Source organism: Dysidea avara, chromosome 12, assembly GCF_963678975.1.
Source record: "Dysidea avara chromosome 12, odDysAvar1.4, whole genome shotgun sequence".
Lineage (NCBI taxonomy): Eukaryota > Metazoa > Porifera > Demospongiae > Dictyoceratida > Dysideidae > Dysidea > Dysidea avara.
This window is the reverse complement of record NC_089283.1, coordinates 5,614,978-5,632,728: the sequence shown is the minus strand read 5'-3', so window position 1 is coordinate 5,632,728 and position 17,751 is coordinate 5,614,978. Positions and strand designations below refer to the sequence as shown.

Sequence of the window (17,751 nt, the reverse complement as noted above, 5' to 3'; positions counted from 1 at the left end):
AGATCAAAGATTTGTTGACTGAATGTAGTGCTTGAGTACATGGGATTATATGAAACATAATTCTCCTTTGCATTTGTACATTCTGTAGCCCACATAAATTTGTATTTCATTTATGTGTTTTAAGAAGTGACTTTACTCTTTAGGGTAGGCAACGAGATGTACACTGCAAGCTAACTAATATCATACCCTTACATTGATAGATAAGCGGCACCAAATTCACCTGAATTGTCGTTATTAAAATTTTTACCATTAACCAACCATCACAGCCATTTCTTGGCCACCACCTTGGATTTCACATCTTTTTTCACCATGGCCTTTTTGGGGGCCGTACCATTGGTAGATGAAAATTTCACTTTTAAGTAGAAACGTTTCCTATTACTTTAGTATTATTGTTGGGTCATGTTTACTCTGTTAGGTGGACAGAAGCAGTTTATGGAATATTTGTGTCAGTCACCAAGGTCTCTTGCATACATGAGTGAGTCTTGTTTAGTTATAAGATATTCAGGTTGGGGTCACCCATTAATTTCAAGCTTTATGTGAGTGTGTAAAAAGTGCACTACAGGGAGTGGTTAAATCACATGTATGTTTTAAAATGCTGAATATTTTTAAAGGCGTAGTTTGATTATGAAAGAGCACGTTACATCAGTAGACTAGTAATCCAAACATATGGCCTGTAAACTATATACTACCAGCATTATGTATAAAGATGGGTATCATACAGGTACATTAAAAATTTTCTGAAAGTGATCTAGTAATTTGATCTGTGAATGTACACAGTATGTGTGCATCAACATTAAATACATGTACAGTAATATATTTTGTGCCAAGGAGGGGAAGATTAGAAAAAAGTGTACTCTTTGTACATTTGCATAAAGGCTGAAAGTTATTTACGACCTAAGCTTAACCTTAGTTTTGTATTTGTTAAGGTTGACTAAATACATGTACTGGTTAGAAATTATTTAAAGAAGGTGTGGCATTTTATTACATCATTTTTATATAATGAAATCCAGATTTATGTGGGACAAAGGATTGGAAAAGTCAATGCAGGCAAATGTTTTTTGAAGTAGTACTCCTCAAATGCAACATCATCATGCAAGAATACAAGAGATTAAAAACTCACTAATTAAAGGGCGTGGCACCCATTTTGCTTGTGAGTATTTATCTCAAACAAACAAGATGAATTACTGTAACCCTTAAACCCACAGCTGTTTTATAAAACGCAAGCACTGAAAACGCATAATCCAGTAACTGGATCACATGCATGCCTTGTAAAACTAAACTCTGTAACACAAAAACTGTTAAAACTATCTAACACCATCTTACTCACCGTTAAATTTTGGTTTGAATGGTCCCATACTTTGTTGCGTCCATCCAACCCAGAGATACTCGCTTCACTTTGAAAGAGTAAAATAACTATCCCTCCGTCTTCCTTCTTCACATAACGATGTACAAAAGGCCATAACTCGGCCGTACTTTGTTGTATTGACTTTTGCTTGGTGTCATGTTACTCCTCACGTGATGGCAATTCAGTTGATATATAGGTATCATGTGATAACGTCACTGTCGAACGAGCACAATGATGATACGAATGTAAAAGGACACAAAATGATTCAGCATGTCGTAGTGGGTGAGTTCCTTGTTTGTATGTTGAAAGTTTATATACATGCAGATAGCTTACTCTTTGCCAATTAATAAAATCTGTTTTTCGAAGCGATCAAATGAACGCTTCATGAGATATGCTTGTTTGTAACCGCCTATGTAAATTGGAAAAAGTAGTGCGTTTTCAATTCATTTTTAATTTTTTTTATCAAATCCAGTTTTCTGGATTATGCGGGTTTAAGGGTCAAGAGAAATGGGTGCCACACCCTTCAACTTAAGTGCATATTTTTTGTGTGTATGTGTTTGTTTTTGTAGTTTGTGCTTTGTGCGTTGTATATTTGTTTTCAAATATGGCTGGAAATTTGTACACGTGATGCATTTTTATGACCACACTTCTTTGTTAAACACGTCTGTACAGTGTAGGTCCCTTTTACAAAAAGTGTGTGTTACTCCAAACAATGGGGTTTCTAGGCAACAGTTGCCAAGGAATTTTGTCTGTTAATAATTATCACCATCGCAGATATAGTTACAGTGAAACCTGTTTATTTTGGTTGCCTTTGGGCCAAAATTTCCTGACTTTGTTAAGCAAGTGGCTGCATTATGCTTGTACAAAAATGACACACTTGGGATTACTGCAAGGACCAGTTTAGACAATTGACCTTATTAATTTGATAAGTTTCACTGTACTCGTACTCTTATTTATAATCTTATGGACTGTGATGCGTAAGTGTATTATAAACATGTAGTTCACTGACATTGTATAATATGTGTATTTAAATGACTATTATGTAGTCATTTAATTAGAGCTGAGTGATACTGCCATTTTAGTATCACGATTGATACTAAAGCCACTATTCACGATACTGAATAGTTCACGATACTTACAAATATGTCAATCATAGCTGGTGCTACATAGTGTATTGCTCAGTATTCCTGCAGGAAGTCTTTAAAGTAGCATCAAACTAGCCACTGTCATCCTTGTTTACAGTAACAGGTATTGTAACACATGCTTTGAAGTTATGTTGTGGTGTTCACACCTCTCTGCAGGGGTAACCAGGTTATGACTTAAAGGATTCTTGAGCCTAGTACAGCATAGCAAATGGGTTTTAATGACAATAATGTACAGGCATGGTATCACGATAGTTAATAACAAATTATCGTGATATCGATACTTTCAAAATATCGCGATATATTGCTAAAACGATAGTATCGCTCAGCCCTACATTTAATTGGCTCATGATTTTAATGTGGTGTAGTGTACTTGTGGTCTTGTTCCTTGTAGTTGAGGTGTTATGACAAGTAGTAGCAACTGAATTCTGACCACAGAAGTGCATGATAATAGTAAGTTGCTACCAATATAGAGTGTACAATGATCATGATTTCTTTTCAGGAAGAAGATAATCGATTGATCGTAGAAAAGAGACACAATGAATGCATCCTTGTACTGACATGTTAATGATTATGTTTTTGTGTGAGGTGGCAGAAATTCACTATGTAACTGTACTTCAATTTTTTATATATAACGCACTTCTATATACAATAGCTTTTTGTTTATGTATGAATCTACAGTACGAACAGTATGGTGACGGTGCAGTTATGTATGTATACAGCCTTCTCTGGAATTACAGTCCTCAAGAGCACAATTTAAGGATAAAACAAGTGGTCATGGGATCATACTGTGCCAGTGTAGCTATGTGTCATTATACCAATATGTGACCTGGTCTGCAAAAAGGGGTCTTATAATAGCTTTGTCAAGTGACTCAAAATTGACTAATCATAACTCCTCATGTTTTCAACCATATTACACCAAGCCATAGTGTAATGTTAGGGGTATAAGGGGACCAAATTTCAGGATGATACCACATTCACAAGTCAATTACAGGTTGCCAAGTACGTGTAACTGAAAAGTCTATATAATCCCTTTTCGTAGACCGGGTCACATAAAAAATAATTTTAATAGTGCATGATGCTAGAGGCGTATGTACGTAGCTATACATGTACATGTATGTATAATTAGGGTATTATAGATCTTGTATACAGTGTAGCTTGTTTTAACAACAGTCACTTTATACATAGTGTTCTAAGTACAGTGCATACATGTACATGTACACTGCCAAGAATTAGGGGCAGTAGTCATAACATAATAATAATATACATGCCTATAGTGTATATTATACTGAAATACCTCACTATGCTGATTGCAGTGCATGCTGGCCACACTGTAGTTTCTCACTCTACGTACATATACTTAATAATAGAACTAGCATATCATATGACCCTATAAAATCTATACGTGTAATCAAACATGCATTTTATAGAAAGAATATATGATACACATCTGCTCATTTGTATGCACTAATCATGTGTCATTTTGTATAGATGAATGCTTTAATGGAGTATAATAACTACAACATGTGGAAACTTGCATGCACATGCACTTTAGTTAAATGTACAGAACAGCATTGTCAAGTCTGAGTCTGCTGCTTGAGAACTTTATTTGTGGCTAGAGCTATGTACAATGGGTTGGTATTATAGCATCATACACCATTATTCAGCTAGGGATAGACAAAAAGCTTACTAAAACCCTGCACAATGATTTGAACTTCCAATCTACTATTTTGACACCAAATTATAAAATTTTATACAAATGCAACTGTTAAACGATAGTATAAATATCTTGGCGAACATTAACTATACCAGTGTATGTCTCATATAGCAACTTATAGATGGGCAAGCACATACACATAATGTGTACACTTGATTATGAACTATGTGCAATATATTATGACTGCAGCACACTTGGCATGTCATGCATTACTTTATACTTCACATGCAATGGTACTGTTGGTAAAATAATTATACCCATTATTATTTGTATACCTCACAGTATCTAGTGTGTAATTCTTGCAATTGGCAGTGTATACGTGCATGTATCCATGTTAGCAGGAGTATTACATCAGCTATTAACTATTGCTTAAATTTCAGATATACCTATCAGTCTATAATATACCCTAATAATACATGCATCTACGCATGTCTCTACCATTGGTATTGTCTAGTGTAGACATTCACACTTATACATAGCTACACTGACACAGTATGAGTTGGTATTTCATGACTACTTGTCTACTGTCATCTGCACTGTTCACAGATTTTATATGTAAACCATTATTGAAAAGTGTATTATGTCAATGGTACATAACAAATGAAATTTTACATGGCAAATTGCCACTTCACACAAAACATCATGCATGTCAGTAAAAGGCATTATCTCTTTTCTTCGATCGATTCTTTTTTTTCCTGAAAAGAAATCATGATCTTCGTACGTTCTATATTGGTAGCAACTTACTACTATCATGCACTTCTGTGGTCAGAATTTCAGCTTCTGCTGCTTGTCATAACACCTCAACTACAAAGAACAAGACCACAAGTATGCATACACCACATTAAGGTCGCAAGCCAATTGACTACATAGCTGTTTAAGCATGTATTGCACATTTTGTGAGAGAATAAAAGTGGCAAAATGTACTGTATTGTACTAGTACACTTGAAGTACAGTACATATACAGCTATGCAGAAAATACAAATACTACAGTGTGATATGAAAATAACTCCACTTTTATATGTAGACAGTAGACACCAAGATTGATCACATGCATAAATCCCTAAATTATATATATAAACCTGCCTTTTGTTCTACGACTAGAAATATAGATTATAATTTTGAACACTTTCTGATAGAATGATGTGCAAAAAAATGAAGCAGTTCATGTATGTCAAGAACAAGATATGACTCAGAAAGAACTTTAAGCACCAGCTATCCTTATGTGCACAGCACACAGAGGGTGTCTTGCAATTGAGGTTAGTACAGCTCGTCTGCACTGTATTAGCCTCCTGACACACCGCTATTACCATATTTTCTATACATGCATGTGATGATGCCTTTACTATGCACACAAAATTGACTAACAAAGTGGATATAATAAATAAACTTATACATCATGTATAAATTCCATATAATTGGGTAACTAAGTGCTAAATCTTTACCAAAAAGCTTGGCAACTGTTTCCTAGAAACCCCAACGTTCAAATGTGAACAATCCACACTTTTGTATGATATGGCTAATACCTATAGCTTCCTCTTCTCAACAACAAACTACGTATATAGCAAAAAAATAGACAACTGTTCAACTTGAGTTGTTTCACGGAGAAATCTCAAGAGTGCAGGTCAGTAGGTTGGTATATAAATATGTAACTGGTTTAACCCAAAACAACAGGTACTAGAATTAGTGACAACGTGTTCTCTCTTATTAACGCACACACTACTTTACAGGCACACGTGATATTGTATTACATAATGTTTATATAATACAGTTAAGTTACTAGTGTTACATCACTCCCCCCTCAGGACTGAGATTCGTCCCGAATCTTCTGTACAAATCGCCTGGGGGGTCGTACTCCAGAACGATCACGGAGAGAATAATGTTTTTCTGCAGAGATTGTAGGAGGTTGTTCCAGTCCGGGTCCTTGCAACTCTTGCCCACCGCTCACACCACCAGAATACTCATCAAAAAGACTATCCAAACCCAAATCACTTAATTCTGACTTTCCCTGTTGATCCTGAAACCCTTGTTCATCTATTTCCTGTATATCGTCCTGTTCACCATCCACATCATCTTGATCATTACTATCTTCTACATGACTAGACCCTTCTCCTACTACTGGCAAGGGATTCTCTAATATTTGATGTAGCCATTGTGGAATTCTTCCTGGGCAACTGCGGTTTCCCCCATACCAATAAAACCCAGCAGGTAATCGTGGAGGGCAAGGACAAACCCTCATCTGGTGAACTTGTATCGTGCCTTCACTGGGAAAATAGACCTTCACAACAGTTACATCAGTGTCATTACAACAAACAATCCGATAAGGGCCATGCCATGGCCGTGACAGCTTCCTCAGTTTACCAGACTCTTCATGGGGGAATCTTACTAGTACCCAGTCACCCAGTTTGTATGTCTTGGGGTTGGCTCTCAGGTCGTAATACTTCTTATAGTGTTTCTGGGCTTTCTGTATATGAGTGAGAGCAAGTTCCCGAGCTGATGAAAGAGACAGCATCAATTGTTCCCTATAGTCACTGACACTGGTAGTAGTTAGGGGCTCTGCTGGCAGGAGAGCAGCTTCAGTAGGTGACTTGCAATCCATCCCAAACAGAAGGAAGGAAGGTTTCTCCTTGGTGGACTCATGCGGCATGTTCCGATAGGCCCACAGGACTCCTGGGAGATATGTATCCCATTGTCTACCAAATTTTGCCGAGTGCTTACGCAGCATGGCCTTTAATGTTCTATTCATTCGTTCTACTACCCCATCACACTGTGGGTGGTATGCAGTTGTATTCAACTTTGAAATTCCCATCAGTTCACATACATCTTGCATCACTGTTGCTAACAGATTAGCACCCCTGTCTGACAAAAGGGATTCAGGGCACCCAAACATTGGAATCAGCTGTTCAGCAAGGAGTTTGGCTATTCTTATTGCCTTCTGGTCTGGAGTTGGAAATACCAAGGGCCATTTGGTGAACAAGTCTTGGAAGACTATCACATAGCGGTTATTCTTCGAGGTAGTTGGTAATTCCATAATATCTACACCCCAAATTTGAAAAGGTCGACCAACTGGAATTGGGTGTAATAAGGGTCTACCAGCCCTGCCCACACCAGACACAACAGCACATTCTGGGCAATTTCTACAATAAGTTATGGAATCCCGATACAGCGTTTCCCACCACCATTTGTTACTTACCAGCTTAAATAACCTGTCTCCAGAGAAATGGCCAGCCATAACACCTCCATGATTCTCTTTCAAAATCTTCTCTTGCAAATGGGCTGGAACTGCTGCCCTTCTTTTCCCCTTGTGCTTAGAATCAATAAAGTACAGAATATTATCTACCACTGCAAAATGCATGGCTTTTGTGCAAATTTTTCTTGCCTGTTGTTCATCAGGTGGTACGGATCCATTCACCATGTAATCATATAGTATCTTCAATGCCTCATCCTTCTGTTGTTCCTGGTGATAGTCTGCCATCACTGGAGTTGAGGTTGTCTCTAACAGTTCAGATATTTGTAGGTCAGAATCAGCACGAACTGTAGCAACCTGCAGGTCCATATCATCTTTATCAGCAGGTAACACTGGATTTCGAGATAGAGAATCTGCTTTAGTATTATCTTTACCTGGGCGGTACCTGATCTCCAGGTTCTTCACTCCACTACCAAAAACCTTCAGCCACCATCGGGCATGCTTCCCACTAGGATTTGGCGTTTCCAGAATAGCTTTTACTGCCGAGTGATCCGTGACTACTAGTACTTCATGACCATACAGATAGGTTCTGTAGTGTTGTATAGCCCACACGACTGCCAGTGTCTCAAGTTCCGTAATGCCATAGTTTCTCTCCGCCTTGGACAAAGATCTACTTGCAAAGGAAATTGGGTGAAGTAAGCCATCTCTTGACTGTGAGAGCACCGCTCCTAGACCACTAGAGCTGGCATCGGTCTCCAGTGTAAATTTCTCATCAAAGTTAGGGTACATCAATATTGGGCTCTGTATTAATCGTTGCTTCAGTGTCTCAAAAGCTTGTTGACATTGCTTGTCCCAACTCCATTGGGTGTCCTTTTTGGTTAACTGGTATAATGGTGCAGCTATCCTGGAAAACCGTTTTATAAAGCGGCGGTAGTAGGAAGTTAACCCCAAGTACTGTCTCAGCTGATGTATTGAGGTTGGCACAGGAAAATCATGTACTGCTGCTATTTGTCTGGGATTAGGCTTTAGCCCTGACGGTGTAATTATGTGGCCTAGAAATTCAACTGACTGCCTAACAAAATGGCATTTAGTTGGTTTCAGCTTCAGACCAGCTTGCCTCAGCCTGTCCATCACTAGCCGGAGATGAGTTAAATGGTCCTCAAGCGAATGCGAGAACACCAGCAGATCATCAATGTAAACACATACAAAATCAGGACCATCGCATGGATTCAACCCACTGATCACTCTTTGCATCAATCGTTGGAACACGGCTGGAGCGTTAGTTAAGCCAAATGGCATAACATTGAACTCAAAGAGTCCTTGCTGTGTGGTAAATGCTGTTTTCTCCGGAGAGCTTTCTTCAATACGTATCTGCCAATATCCTGCTGCCAAGTCAAGGGTAGAGAAATACTGAGCCTTACCCAGCTGATCCAGTAAGTCATCGATTCTCGGCAGTGGAAACTTATCTGCCTTAGTGACCATATTCAATTTCCGATAATCAATGCAGAAACGCATTGTGCCATCCTTCTTGCGCACAAGAACAATAGGACTTGCCCATGGGCTGTTTGACGTTTGAATCACTCCATTGTCTTGCATCTGCTTCAGTTGGCGGGCAATCTCACTCCGTACTGCAAATGGAACACGACGTGGTGGCTGCCTTACTGGTGCTGCATCTCCCGTTTCTATATTCATTTCCACCCAGTTAGTCTCTCCTCTTTCACTGTCATTAAATGAGAAGACATCATGGTACTTTGTTATAAGTGACAGTAATTCTTCCCTGTCCTTGCCTTGCAGAGGACATTCATTCAGGAACAACTCTGTGAGTTCGGCCTTCCTTTGCTCCAATGTTGAAATGCCTGGCATGGTCTTATTACCATCAGTTGTCAAACTTCGCACCTCCAGATGGGGGTCTGCCATACCCTGGGTTGATTCTGCACGTCTTTCTCCTGCATCAACAACCTCAACTGGTTGTGCTGTTCCAATCTGTACTCCACCACCCATCTTCTGTGTGAACCCTAATCGGTTCAGGATAGGCACAAAGAACTTCTTGTGATTGGGCAGAACAGTCTCCATTGCATGTATCTTTTCCTCTGCCAATGACACATCAGGCTCAAACAACAATGGCTTCCCTAGCTCACTTATTCCCTCTCTCTGTAGTGTAACCTCTGCCATAACATGCTGATTGGGGAGTAGTCTGATATCACGAACCAACTTTACTCTCACCATTGGGACCTTACAGTCACCGACTGTATTTGATTCTGCCTTCACTGTCACATTCCCAGGTTTAACTTCAGGATGGTACCTTATTACTCCCAACTGGCGGCAGACTCCTTCCGAAAGCAGGAGCTGTTCTGGTGCATCCATTTTAACATACACCCAAGTCTTCATGGTATGGTCACCAAAGCTGATATCCACCTCTATCCGCCCGTCCACATGGAATGGCTGGAGGTTGTACGTACGTGGTTGTTTGTCTGGAGACTTAAAGTCCCTCTTGTGCAGCTTAGCTACACTGGCAACCTTCATAAACATTTCTTTGCCAATGATCGTGATGTCAGAGCCACTATCCACTACACCATCCATTGGGACTCCACCTACTATAACTTTAACAGTTTGTGGTTGGCTGCCTTGATCCGCTATTCTGACTTCATTTACTGCCAGGGGATCTTCAGAATCGGATCCATCACTCAACAGGTACAACAGAGGATTGTCACTCTCACTGCTGGAAGGGCTGCTGCTGCCATTCTCTCTATCTCTAGTCTCATTGCTGGAAGGGCTGCCATCATTCTCTCTGGTCCCTGTACTTGACACCATCCTGGAGCCACGTGGCAACTCGAGTTGCCCACTACTCTCACGCCTGGGTCCTCTACAGTCAGCTGCTATATGGCCAGCTTTCCCACAATTCCAGCACCTTCCTCCTCTGAATCTGTCATTGGCTGCACTGTTCCTCATTGTGGTCTGAGCAGATGTCTGGCCACTAGAATTCTTGCCTTTGTCAGGATTACCCTTGTTGTTATCACTTCGCCTTAAGGTATTGCTGAGTTTTGGAAGATCTGACTGGTATTGTTGCCGCCGCTGTAACTCTGTCAACCTCCGTTCTTCACTACGTGCTGCTTGACACAGTTCATTGTAGTTCCTGGCTCCTGAGACTGCTGGTGACTTCATCAAGGTATACTTAAGTCCTTCTTGGAGTTGGCCATACAAGAGTGTGTCTCTAGTCTCCACTGACATACTTTCATGTCCATACCCTCTCCTAAAAGTCTGTTCAAGCCGCAGAATGAAATTGGAAACTGATTCTGACGATTGCTGGGTGGTATGACGGAATTCCTGGGCTGCCAGTGCCTTGGTGCCACGGTCTAGTCTCTTGCTCAAAGCTCTAGTGGCGGATGCAAACACTAACTTGTCAGTGGCTGGAAGCAGTGTCCATTCTTGGGATGCCTTACCTCGCAAGTGGCCTGCCAGCTGCCACAGTTTCTCTTCTTCCGTCCAGTTATTCCAAGTCGCAGCTAACTCAAAGGTGGGGAGCCAATCTTCCCATAGCACATCACTCTGGTCTGTAAAAAGATCCACAGGAGGGGCCTTTCCTTTCCTACTAACCGACAATACACTGTTGTCCTGTAGCTTCGGGGAAATACAAGAGTCACTATTCCCTCGTTGAGATTTCGGAGTGGACGACACGATGTATGTAATTTCACTCTGTGATGCAGTGGCAGTAGTCCCTCCAGGAGTTCGAACAGCAGCCAACTGGGCCCGCAAGGACGCTATCTCAAGTTCCTTTGCCTCAACCAGGTCGTCGTTCTCCAGCATCTGTTCGCATCTCATTCTCCAGAACCGCTTTGCTTTAGCGGTCTGGCTGCGTACTTCCGCCTTCAATCGCTCAACCTCCTCAAGCGATATCGCGGATAGAGTCGCCTGCAACTCGGTGATCTCGGACTCGAGCTTATCTCTCTCAACACAAATACTCTCCAGTTCATTACACTTGGCCTCGAGGACCGACTGGAGTTTCTCATTTTCGAGGCGCGCCTCGCGCAGTGCACTGCGTAAAGACTCCACCGACTCGTGTGATGCGTCAGTCACGTGCGTTGTCTCATCATTATTATTAATCACAGGTATGGTTGTGTAACTGTAATTATGTTGCACATGACTACCTGACCTCTCCTGCGTCTCCGGACCTGCTGCAATGATCCCATCATCATTCACCAAGTAAAGTCGTCCATTCTCCTGTCCGATCACCACCTGGACACTTCGTGGTTCGTACCCTCTCTCCATCAGCTTGCCTTCAATGAGCTGTCTGGTCTGAGCGCAGGTTGATTTCGCCGTCACTCCTAACGTCGCCGATAACACTCTCAATTGTTCCAGAACCAATTTTCTGGAATTAAGGGAAAAAATCCTTCCTTCTGGAACTTCGTCCATGCGTTGTTCTGTCGGCGCATGAATCATACTAGGCGATGCTTCGGCGTCCTCCAACCCGGGTGGCCTGTGTTCTGCAGTTTCCATTGTCGAGTAATCTCGGTAGGACCTCCACTGTAACTGGTTTAACCCAAAACAACAGGTACTAGAATTAGTGACAACGTGTTCTCTCTTATTAACGCACACACTACTTTACAGGCACACGTGATATTGTATTACATAATGTTTATATAATACAGTTAAGTTACTAGTGTTACAAATATATCAACAGAAGTCTAGTACAAACAAGTGAAAAATAATGAAGCACAACTAGGGAGTGGTCTCAAAGAAATAGCACTAGCTTGAAACAAGTGATATATAGTTTTGAGATGATATTTGCAGGTGAACATGCATTATTGAGGATCACACTCAGTATACATGGTATTTAACTCAGCTAGATTTTTTTTAATCATGCAAAAGTGGGTTGGTTGGGCATGTGAAGCAACTAAATCAGTTGGCACAGCTTTAGCATCTAATATGTCGATATAACCACGACAAAACAGTAACCAAAAGCAATTCAATAATTATCCAGCCTTAATAATTTAATACAACAACTTAACTCACTCATGTATGCAGATGACTTTTGTGGCCGCTTGTGGCCACCTATTACAACATAATGTATCTGTAATGTATGAATGTGTAAAGGCACAAGCAGGGCTGATTTACAGTAAGTTCAAGAGAGAGTAGCTGTGTGTTGGTATATAATAAATGAGTTAGTATTCAATTATGCATAAGCATGACAGGGGCAGATCTAGAAATTTTTAGAGGGGGTTTCCACTTTGGAATTGCAACTTCTGCCTAGCTGTAAGTCAAAGACCAAAAAAAAAAAGGTTACTACATGCTGTTGAACACCATAATGGTGATTTCAAAGGCAAAAATATGAAGTTTCACCAATAGAAAAAGTGCTAATATAATAATACAGTATGCATAACTCTTGGTGATTTTTTATCACCCACACAAATCGTAGGGGCACGTGCTATGATCAGAGGGGGTAACCCCAGAAACCCCCTAAAACTGCCCCTGCATGACCACAAGTAAATGGACACAAATACCACAGTAGTCAGGAAGTACAAGCCAAATATATTATTTATGTAAAGTGTTGACTAAACAAATTTTAGTAGATGTAGTACTAAACACATGGGGTACATTACAACTTTTGCATTCGTACATTCTGTAGCCCACATAAAATTAATGTGTTTTTAATTTTAGAGTGACTTTACACTACAGGGCAGACACCACAAACAAGTAGCCCTACTGAACTGCTACCTAGACGTGAAACGAATATCAAATTTAAAGAATACAAATTAATGAACAAATCATTCTAACTAGGTACTTGAAAGGGACAAAATCACTTTGATTACTAGTACAACTTTGAATGTTAAGCAATGAAAAGTCCTTTACATGTATGTATTTGTCTTTAAAAGGTGGTTCAAAAATGACAGCTTGTAGTGTTCAGCAGCTATTTCAATGCTAAAATAATGTGTAATCGTCTGATTAACAGAATAACAAATGAACGAATCATGAATATTTGTATTATTCGCTTCCACCTTATTGTTAACTAAAAAGTACAGGATTGGATCCCCGCCCATGAAAATTTCATCTCAGTACCACCTTTTTGTGACATAATGTTTCATATGTCAGATATTGATGACGCTCGCTTACCAATCTCTGCATGTATCAACATGATTCAAATAGTTGAAAAGGAAAACAAAATGTGTTGCTGACATAGTCAGATGAGATCCATGAACAATATCATGGCACATGACTAATTTCATATCTTGGATGCCACTAAAGGGTCATGCTATTGTATGTAACTTAGTTGTATTCCTTCGCATTGAACTCATATCAATAATTAAGTTTACATTATAACTAAAAGGTAACGTACTATACCAACCCATTAGGAGATCACTTGTAAACATAAAATTACTAGGCGGTATCCTAACATAATCAGTAAAGTAAAAGCTTTTAGTGGTCTAGTCACATCAACACAACTGAAATTCATATGCATTACGCTATTATACAAACATAAAGGTACGTGTGTACATTCTATTTAGCACACCAAATGTTAAGATAGTAACACAAGAATGTTTTACTATCTCTTACAGTGTGGACACTCAAATTTCTGGACATGGGCAATAGCTTTTATCACCAGGTCCTTATAGTGGAACAGTGTAAACAGTCCAAGGAAACATTGCTGCATGATAACTGAAAATGGGACCTTTTCTCTCTCTCTCCACACATATACACACAACAAATGATAACAACCACCAGAACAACAAAGCGTCTAGAAGCTGTATGTGTACAAGATTACATTTACCAGCAAATGTTAATCACTTGTGCACTACTCAGGTGCTCTCCTTAATGAGACTAGTACACCAGTACTCCATAACACATTATTATTATCTCTAGGTGAAGGTGTGCCAGGTACTTCCCTCACCCTTATGTCACATACTGGAAATTAGCAGCAACTGGGCATCATTGTTCATCAAAACAATCCAACTATTTGGTGTTGTCTAATGCACACACACACACACACACACACACACACACACACACACACACACACACACACACACACACACACACACACACACACACATGCACACGCACACACAGAGACATAAGCAAAAGCAAAAGCCATAGACACACGCACACACACAAAGCAAACCCTCAGATAGCCATGCTATTACCATCCAGTGAACCAGCACTAGGATGCCTAGCCTGCACATACCACTAAAGCACTTGAGTTTGTGCAGGGAAATTCACAGCAGGAGGACTGTTCAGGTTTAACAGATAGACATCATGGAATGTGTAGTCTGCCAACATGCACACACAGAACAAAAGCAAGCCTCCGGCAGCCATGTGAAACACAGCTATTGCCACCCAGTGAGACAGCACTCGGATTCCTGTGCATCATTGAAACAGCTGTGTAGACTCGAGCAATGTGAGTAAGGTTTGTTATGCAAGGAAACAACAATTAACAATACTAATTGGGAGAAACCTTTCAATTACCAAGCCAATTCCCTAGCCACTTGTACCCTAGCCACTTGGCTATGCAGTGTCATGCATTTTTTGTGTACATGTGTATCCTTCCTTACTTACAAACACTGTATCACACCACTTATCAAGTGGTGTAGCTGATCTGGTGGAACAGGAAAGGTTTGGAGAGGTTGTCAGTAGGCAATTGCATAGATGGCATTGGACCATAGAATTACCTACCACTTCATCAACCATCTAATGTAATGCAGTGTGTGTGTGTGCGTGTGTGTGTGTGAGGCAACAGTACACACACATGCACAGACACATGACCCCCCTGGCTAATCTACGTATATAAATCTCAGCTGATTTCCTCTAACTTCCATTGTGAAACAAAGCTAACTTATAATTGTTCTTCTAGATGATATGACCTGGGTAGCAACTGTATACTGGTCTAACAACAGCCTCCTTAGCAAGCTTTATTGTGAAAGCAACCTACTAGATTGGTAAACCATAAATATTATTGTTTGTAAGCTTTGATGAAACTGCATACCCATGCAAGAGGGGGGTGTGCCCTTATGCCCTTTATCCCACTACATCTACAGTTAGGGATGCGGCGATTATGCCGGCATAATTTCGGGCATAATAGGTATGTGTGAGAATCAGGAATTATGCTAGCATTTTGAGGTGATTATAAAGCTTTAACAGTAGGAAATTCTGCAGATTGCACAATTCTGTTAAAAAAGATCGAGATACTCTAATAGAGCAGTCAGAAACTCTAATAGAACAGTCACTGAAGATTATTTACTCTAATAAAGCAGTCACATTGAAATGAAATACTCTAATACAGCAACCAGCTAAAGAATTAAAGACTATTTGAAGCTTAAACATCAATGAAAATGGCCTGATACAGCAATGAACTGGCATTATTAGCCAATTATGGTGGCATAATTTTGGGAATAATGGGCAATTCTCAAAAGCATAATAGGTGATTTTTTGAGCACTGCTCAAAAGCATAATGCTCAATTTTTGGAGCATAATAGCCTCATGCCTATCTACAGTGTATTGATAACATACCAGTCAGCACATCACTAGTACATTAGGTAACACACTATACAAGTATCCAGACATGCCAAAAGGAGTCACCCATGCACATCCAAATTGCCAACTTTGACCCTGACTTTGACCATATTGTAAACATTCAGTGAGTTGAAATTTAGTCAGTAGTGGGTAACAGCTTAGTGGATGAAGAAAATTTCAGGGCTGCATCTTTCATGAGATCTAAGTTACCGTTCACAAAATTGGATGCGGTTGAAGGTTTTTTTTTGCAAACCTGGTTACCTTCACGGTTGCAAATAGTTTTACTACCATTTGTGCCAGTTACAAGAGCTGGTATGTGACACACAACTTGTATGTGGCAGTACAGTGGTAATAAAGATCAATTGTCAAGGCCATTAAATTTGTGCCAACTCAATGGTCAAGGACAAAATTTGAAACTCACAAAATTACTGTTACTAAATTACGTCATGCATACTCTGGAAAAGTTGATTTCGTCAAGTCAACATTTAACTGCTGTCACAGATCAACCTCTAGGAGTATGGCCCTCAAGGTATAATGCATGCTTGGCTGCATGAACCTGAGGCTGCTTAGCTATACCACTAGAACCTCAAGTTGATTTATTTGGTTAATTGATTTAGTGCTAATCTTGCTCGCCTACCAGGTGTTTATGCTACAATTTCTCCTTTAGGGGCAATCAGAAATTTGTTTGTGACTCACCATGAGTCTATAGTGATAGACAACTAAACTCTCCTAAAACAGTTAAATTAGGTGTCAGACTAGTTAGTTAAGGCTGTGTCACAAGTGTTGATTTTTACAATTGGGTAAAGCCAGGTCCTATGGTTAGTAGTTTCATGCATGAGTGTTAATACTTATATAATAGTACACTGTGTATGTGAATAAAAATTTGTATGAGACGTTGCAATTGCTGTAGCCATTTTTTTTTTTTTTTTTTTTTTTTACTGTAACAAATACAGTGCACATAACATAATTATGATGGCTGAGTACAAAAAAATAATTAAATGTCAGTGAAATGTCTTTGAAATTGGTGTCGAAGGGTGGACCATCCCTCAGTTGTACCTCTCTCCCTTAAAGTTAACGGAATGGTAGTCCAGAGAGAGGGAATTATGCCCAGGAAACCATTAATAAATAAGTCCAATGAATTATATTTCGTCATCTGCTGCAACATCAAACTGTCATCCACAACATGACGAAAGGAGTAAGCATGGGTGACAGATGTTAGAGTGGGACAAAAATCCTGGAGAGGTCCTCGACACTGTAGGTCCAACAACTTACACAGCAAACCAATGGAGCTAGCATAGCGACGAGAAGCTAGAGAGGAAAAGGTAACACCACACAACCTCTCAGCCATTCTCTGAATTAAATCTAATTTAAGTAAATGAGTAGCAGAAGCTCCCATAAAAACAACATTACTGTATTCACATATTGGACGGACGAAAGATTTGTAAGCAATAATAAGACCACTCTGGCCTAGATAATCTCCAACATGAAAAATAGCTCCTAATCTTTGGTGAGCACGAGTGGACAATTGATCAATCATGTGGCTCCAGGTAAGCTTACAGTCATAATGAACTCCCAAGATCTTCAACACTTCAACCTCTGTGATAGAAAGAGCACCCATAAACAATGGTGGGTGTAACTTGACATCCCTTTTGAGCGACACACAAAGTGAATGGCACTTGTCAGGTTCAAAATTGATATTCCACTTCTGCCCCCATGAATAAACCCTATCCAAATCAGCATTCAGCTCAGCTGCTGCAGCAATCCTATCATCCTTTCAAGGTATAACTTTAATAAGAGTTGAATCGTCAGCATATGAAAACAAGTCACAATGAAGAACCTGGGCCGAAAGATGACGTGTATA

General features: G+C 39.9%; 2 protein-coding genes and 1 long non-coding RNA gene across 3 annotated transcripts in view; 1 reads left to right on the top strand and 2 right to left on the bottom strand.

Moving 5' to 3' along the window:
- LOC136241012 (uncharacterized) overlaps positions 1-17,751 on the top strand; it is a 104,932-nt gene that overhangs the window by 76,971 nt on the left and 10,210 nt on the right. The gene's annotated exons all lie outside the window — the stretch shown is intronic.
- Positions 4,752-5,749, bottom strand: LOC136241035 (uncharacterized). Its single transcript, XR_010694110.1, has 2 exons — positions 4,949-5,749; positions 4,752-4,899 (listed from the first exon to the last, which is right to left on the bottom strand). It is a non-coding gene; the product is annotated as an uncharacterized lncRNA (long non-coding RNA).
- Positions 5,879-12,047, bottom strand: LOC136240991 (uncharacterized). The gene has a single exon (XM_066032082.1). The coding sequence runs from the start codon at positions 11,880-11,882 to the stop codon at positions 6,003-6,005; it is 5,880 nt and encodes a 1,959-aa protein (XP_065888154.1). The 5' UTR covers positions 11,883-12,047; the 3' UTR covers positions 5,879-6,002.

Excerpts from the sequence above, each read along its gene's own strand:
- LOC136240991 (XM_066032082.1), bottom strand. The coding sequence starts at position 11,882 with ATGGAAACTGCAGAACACAGGCCACCCGGGTTGGAGGACGCCGAAGCA.